The 6882-nt window shown below is 40.5% G+C and overlaps 1 protein-coding gene across 1 annotated transcript in view; it reads right to left on the bottom strand.

Moving 5' to 3' along the window:
* The window catches only part of MYH9 (myosin heavy chain 9), a 55815-nt gene that overhangs the window by 24563 nt on the left and 24370 nt on the right, over positions 1-6882 (bottom strand). The window contains exons 7-11 of the mRNA XM_035903171.1: positions 6218-6316; positions 5215-5358; positions 2893-2988; positions 1696-1814; positions 463-615 (exon numbers count right to left, since the gene is read on the bottom strand). Of these exons, the coding sequence (XP_035759064.1) occupies positions 463-615; positions 1696-1814; positions 2893-2988; positions 5215-5358; positions 6218-6316 (611 nt within the window). The remainder of the gene's footprint in view (positions 1-462; positions 616-1695; positions 1815-2892; positions 2989-5214; positions 5359-6217; positions 6317-6882) is intronic.

Below are 6882 nucleotides of genomic sequence, written 5' to 3' on the forward strand. Positions count from 1 at the left end.
TGATGCTAATAGGTTTCCATGGTTCATCCTTTAAATGTTTTGGGATGGACTCACGAGACATAAAATTTTAGGTCCAGTGCTGATCCATAATTCTACATGACATTTTAGAAGACTTTTCTGTAAGTTAGCAACTCTTAAGCTGTGAGCTATAAAGAATCAGGAACACCTGGAACTTTGAAATTAAAATAATTCTAATATACATGCAAAAAAGGACATAAGCACCAGAATATACAGCAATGAGATAAACATTTGCAGAATACATAAAATACTAAAGAATGAACCACTTATATTAGTTACTAAATTCTCTGACAGTTCACATCAGCAGGGATCTCAAATAATAAAAGTGGAATACACATTCTTTCCAAAACTGTATTATTCTTTTCCAGTTTTAAAGTTATTTCCTTCAGTGGTCTTTGCTCCCTGGTAAACTGTGCTGAATGCAAGGACCTGACATCTCCTTACCTCAAAAATCTCAAAGCCAGCAATGTCAAGGATTCCAATGAAGGACGCACCCTGTCGCTTGGTCTTATCCAATGCCTTGTTGATACGCATAACCAGCCACCGGAACATACGTTCGTAAGTGGCTTTAGCCAGCGCTTCAATGGCAAAGTCAGCCTAAATAGAAAAAAAAGACAGAGATCAGGAGTTACATTATAATCCAAAGGAAGGCACAGATTACACTGTTTTGGCATCTAATGGCCCAACTGTAGTCTGAGATTTTCTCTCCACCACCAAACTTACTGAACAAGGCCCATTTCAGAGGTTACTCCCAATGAAAAGTGGATGGCACAGTGATACTCCATAAAAGAGCAAAGAATTTGTCTTACTAAATTAGTGTCTTAAAGCCAAATTTCAGGATCCTGCCTGTTGGAGAAACCAACACCTGGTATTCAAGAAAGGAAAATTACGCCCAGCCACCTTCAAAGAAAGATAATGTGTTTCGTAGACCCAAAGAAAAGCATTTAAATTCTTCTGTAATTTGTGAAGCCCAATGCCCTTCTCCCATGACACTACCCGACCTGTGATTGATACAAAAATACTATGTATCGTAAGAAATTAAGTATCAAAATGGAAAAGCAGCAGCTTGTTGACTATTTCTGGACTTCGCTCTCTTCCCCATCCCTTCCATGTTATGGGAGCACGTTTATTTACACTGAGAATAAGGATGTCTTCATAAAGAAGCCATGCAGTGAGTAAGCATGGGGGCTTAGCTCCATTCAGGAGGCTGCTAGCTCCTAGGTCAGGTTTCATTCAAAGCACAACCTGATTGAAGAGTGTTACAAAATTTACAATCAGTTTCAATGGTGAGCAGCAAATCCTTCCCACCCTAGTAGCTGACCTACTGAAAACCTGTGCTTTCTATATTACAGCAACTTGAAAACGTCATCCTTGCATACAGCCCTGAAGGAATTCACTCCCTTGGGACAGCCAGTCACCAAAATTAGGGGAGTTGTGTTCTCTCTTCCCCCCCACCTCGATGAGAAAAAGTACTACAGGAGCAGGGTAATTTCTATCTATCTTTGTACAGATCAGTGAGCAAATACTAGAAGCAATATGCATGCTACATTATTCAAGTGTGGTTGCTATACGTTACAGCCATAGAGATGGTTATTAAATACTACAGAAACCTCTAATACATTTGTTAGCTTAAAGATTAAAGACTAAAGTGCTTGTTCATTTTTAGAGAATGCATACCTGCTCTTTGGTCTGAGCTTTCTGGACATAATCTCGCCCAACCTTGATGCGAGGAGTCAGGATACCTCTAGTGAAATCAGTCACATTGATACCCAAGAGGTGAGACACTTTCTGAGCAGCTAAAGATGGTAAGAGGAAACAACAAAGATATTAATGTTTTTTTGTTTTCTCACAGAAAGCAAGAAAAAAACACCCCTGCAATTGCCTTCCCCAGAGATTCATGAAACAGCTTGTAAAAAACGTTAAATGAAGAACAGGTTAATGAGACAAAGAAAGGTATCTCCAAAGCCAAAAAAATCCCTCAAAAAACTCTTGCAACCCATACTACAGGTTATTGAGTTTCTCCAGAAGCCATGAAGGTAAATTTGAAGCAATACTCTCACACCACTAAGTCATAACACAGAACCTTTAGAAAGTTCATAGCCTGTAATCAATTTAAAGATACATCAAGTAATGTATTTCTTAATCAAACTAATTGTTCTGTCTTCGTCTACTAATTAGTCTTTGAGGTAACTCTGTATCTCAGATTCAAGATCCAAAACCCAAACCGTTTACTCTCCTCCCCAAAATGCCATTTAGAGCATATTTTCTGTAATAGCCAAAAATATAAATACTTTAAGATAAATTAGCAACCTCTTATATTTCTGCAGTACATATATAGTTAAGGTCTACGAGCTAAGCCTTCCAACAGATAGCCTTTTATCATGTGAAACATGGTACTTTACACATGCAACAATGGGCAGTGCAATTAAAATATGTACACATACTTTATACCCACCACAAAACTGTCCACCTTACTCTTACAGTTACAAGTCTATCTACAAAGTCAGCAAAGAACATTCCTTAAAGTCCAATAATATAGATTTGTAGGAGCAATCATTCTTAGCTTGGTTAACACACATGCTGCATACTCCAGTAGAGTAACCCTTTTCATCTGGTCATCACATGTACTTCCTGCCTAGCCCTGTCACAAGAACAGTGCCACATTCCTGCCCATGGGTGGCTGCAAACCCACGCCTGGCAAAACAGCACATATTTGTGTGAAGGAGCATGTCAGCTCCTTTGTCAAATAACTCATCTTATAGGAAAAAGGACTCCAGCATTCCCTACTACTGCAATGTATTATTCTACTTGCAAGAACTTCCTGCAGGCTTTTTTCTGCATTTTTCTTTGGGGTGGGAAAAGGAGATTGGTTACCTGTATTGTCTGGCATAGAGGCTTGGTCTGTATTACGCTCCTTCTTGAAGACTATGTTGCCAAGTTGAAGAACACCTGAGATAACCTTCAGCAGACCTTTTAAAAGTAATAATAATAGCTTAGTGTCAGACATCTCCAGAAGCCCTGATATGACCCAGTTATCTTTTCTGATATGGTTAAAGTGCCCTTCTCAACATCCCAAAGATCTTTGTGGAATTCAGGAAAAAACACCACAGGTAATTCCTCCGTATGACTCCCATTCAGGACACAGGACTTTCCCTGTCCCTCCTATGCAAGACTATGCAGCCCAGAAATTTACCCATTCTCAACATCACTATAGTGAAGTGGGAGACAGGATTGAGGGTAATGCGCCACTCTGCATCATCTGTATTTTTTGATAAAAAGTCTGTTCTCTGTTAGAGGGCCAAAATTCACTATTTTCCTCAATGACTACTGTTAAACAGAGGGAAGAGACAGTTATTAAGAGTACAAACCAACTAAGAGAAGGAAGATTTTATTCCCTCAACCCCGTATCACTTTCAGCTCCCTGACCAAGGTCCATAGTCCATACAGACATATGTAATAATGTATGAAGGGCAGCAGGATGTGGATGAAAGTGCCTGTACTGTAACTATTACATGCTGAAGCACCCCACCCACCGCTAATGATATATTCACACTCTTCAAATGGTGCACATCACAAAAACAGCATCAGATGCTAGCATAGGAAAGACATTTTTCAATGCCATAGCATCAATTCAATTTTCACTGCATATCAATCAAAGCGCATTGCATAATAGCTTCCAGTTGCCTTAAGCAAAGTAAACTGCCAGTCACTTGCAAAGGGAATCTTGTACCAAAGAATTTTTCAGCCCCTAATTTCTATCTGTTAAAGAAACATTTGTTTTAAAACAACATCCTTTTAACAGCAGAGAGAACAAAGGCTCCATATATGCTGTATCAGGACTAACAGAAAAGAAACACATATGTTCCTAGTGGCACGTTATGAAATCCAGCAGTTTGACAGCTGAATCTGGAGTCCTGGCACTTGGACAGACAACTTATTTCGATGTTGTCTCATAAACAAAGATAGTGTTTAGACTTTACATCAAAACGAAGCAAGCCTACCATCCAGCCAGCTACTGTATATATTATTCTTCTATGTCTATAAGGAACATTAATGCACTTCACACTTTGAGCAGGAAGTGTAAAACATTAAAGCTGTCTGCTGTAGTGGCTGGAACCAATAGTTCATCTGTGTGACAGCAAAGACATGCCCTAGAGCATACATTAAAAACCCAACTCAAAAACTGAGCATAGCAGGACATCCTGACAATAAATGAGGCTGCCAATTATTTTATTCAATTTAGGCAAATTTTGCTTCACCTCAATACAGCAGTTTCAGTCTCGGATGATTCAGGATATTAAGAAGTGTATTAAACTGCAGATAACTGTTCTTCCGCAGTCCAGCCAGCAATAAATCCACACTGCTATTAAGGCACAGGAACATATTCCCTACAGCCACAAGAGCTGCAGCCTCCAGCAGAGGAGGTGGTGACCTCAAACCACCACAGATGCTTGCTTCAGTGTAGAGAAAAAACAGTCCTAGTTTTAGAAGATCTTATACATTTAGAAACTGAGATTTTGTAGAACGCTGGTTTCCAACCAGTGTGGCAGATCATGAATGTGACAGCACAGAGCTCTGGCGAATATGTATCACTGCACTTTGTGCTGGCTGCATTCAATTCCAGCTTCACTGTCATGGTACTGTGCTCCCAGAATCAGACAATATTAATTTCTGATCAGCATTTCAGTGTTAAGCTGGAAAGAAAGGCACTATGACCAGACCATTCTCAAAAGTACTAATCCAGCAACGGTTGGATTAAATACTTTAAAGCCACTGCTGAGGGATAGGGGGAGCACACAAGCCGTGCACTGCACAGAAGAATAAGGGGATTCTTGTATCTTGGATGTATTATGCATAAACTGGATATACAGCGCTCAGATTGGGAACAAAAACAGGAAGCATGTTTTCATTAGCTGCTTGACTTCTAACCTTAACTGTATAAATTGAAACTGTGCTGGTAGATCCTGAGGTAGGTCACTCCAAAACCATTAAATTTATTGCTTGCGTACTGTTCACTTCGGGGCAGGGGGTGTGGTGTGGGGGTGTGGTGATGGACACCAGACAAAACAAAAATCAACAAAAAAACCAAGGTAGTTAAACAAAAAAAGAACCCCAGAATAAAAAAAGCTCTGTAGAGATATGATCTGTTCCCTCTTTCATTTCCTTGCATTTTCAAGCCCTTCAGAGGATTTATACCTATCTGCTCCTCATCCGGGATGCCCATGATCTTCATTGCCTCCATGGTCTCCTGAAACATGTCTTTGTCTTGCTGACCCGGGATCGTAACATGCCCATTGGAAAGGAAGCGATATTTGTTGTAAGGCTCCAGCAGCAGATCAGCTTAGGAAAGAATTGAGAAAGAAGTTACTATGGCTTTTTTTTTTTTAAATAGACAACAAGCTACCACTGAGATCAAATTTCTGACTTGCATATGCTAGCAGGTGCTGGATGATTCTGGGATTAAGCCCAGTTTTACCACAGGCTGAACATTTAATGTATTTTAGATAAAACTCGATTTTTTCTGCCTTATTTCTTTCTATTCCCTCCTCTGGAATACTCCACCACAGTAGTGTCAATCATCATTATGTCCTAAGTCTATAAGAAGCAGGGATTAACTTGAAAGTAGATTTGCCTTTAATTTCAGACACCTCATTTGTTTCAAGTCAGGTGAAAGTTAATATATAGCTCTTGAAACAGCAGCAACTATGAGAGAAGTCCTTCTGTCCTTCCTCCAGATCAGTTTGCAGCTTTTGCACAACATGGACCTTGATCACCACCAGGCTGAGCTAGGTGCACTAGGATCCTAGACTTCTAGACCTGCTTAGGTAGCAGCAGCTTTGTTCCATTCAGTTAAACGCCAAGCACATCACAGCAGGACCGTTCCTGCATTAAGAAGGGTTTACATCATGCAAGATGAGACTAAACATGGGACAATGATTTAGATAAGGAAGGGCGTACAGTCACTGCTGGCAAGGAGACAAGTGCAGGAAGGAACCAGAGAAGCAAGTTTTCAGGAACTGAGAAGTGCAGGGGGAGGGCAGAGGGATGTATGAGTGTATGGAAGAAGTGTGTGGGGAGCGACCATATCTAAAAGGCATAGCCAAGAAACTATGAAGGAACAGGTCCTAGCCTACAGGTGTTTTGGACCCTCTGCTGTTGTGACGAGGAAACCTCATCACTGCAACAAAATCATACTTACTCTTCAAATGCTCGCCTGCCCCAGACAGCAGGTAGTAAAAGATGTGGAAGGTTCTCTCCTCTTTGGCTTGACGAATTGCACGTGACTTCTCCAGCAGATCTTCAGAGAGTCAAGGCATATGGCACAACATACAAATCACTTCCTATTCTACAGCAGGAGAAAAGACTTGTACTACCTGATGCCAGTTAACACAGGTATTGATTTAGCAATCATCATCAAGTCAACAACCCACTGAGCTTCTGGTCTCAGTTCTGCCAGCCTCTGAACGATGGTTATGATAAGAGAGACTTAACTGATAAAAACCAGAAAAACTGTGGCATCCCTACTTGCCTTGGACAGAAGTGAGAATGGCTTATGAAATTCCAAAGCTATTCATCTTATCTCAGTTCATGCTTCCACTTCAGCCTCCTAAGATTAGAACTCATTCATTCAGAAAAGATTTCCACTATGAACACTAAGGTGACAAAATACAATATGAAGAAAATGGAGACTACAATAGTAATCTCACTAGTATTAATTTAAGCGCTTCCTACCACTTCCTCAATCTGACAAAAAGGCAGCTGTGAAGAGATTGCTAGGTACCATTACTGCTGGTGGATGAAAAGCTGGACATGAGCCGGCAATGTGCGCTGGCAGCCCAGAAGGCCAACCGTACTCTGGGCTGC

Source organism: Egretta garzetta, unplaced genomic scaffold (genome assembly GCF_000687185.1).
Source record: "Egretta garzetta isolate BGI_Z169 unplaced genomic scaffold, ASM68718v1 scaffold51, whole genome shotgun sequence".
Lineage (NCBI taxonomy): Eukaryota > Metazoa > Chordata > Aves > Pelecaniformes > Ardeidae > Egretta > Egretta garzetta.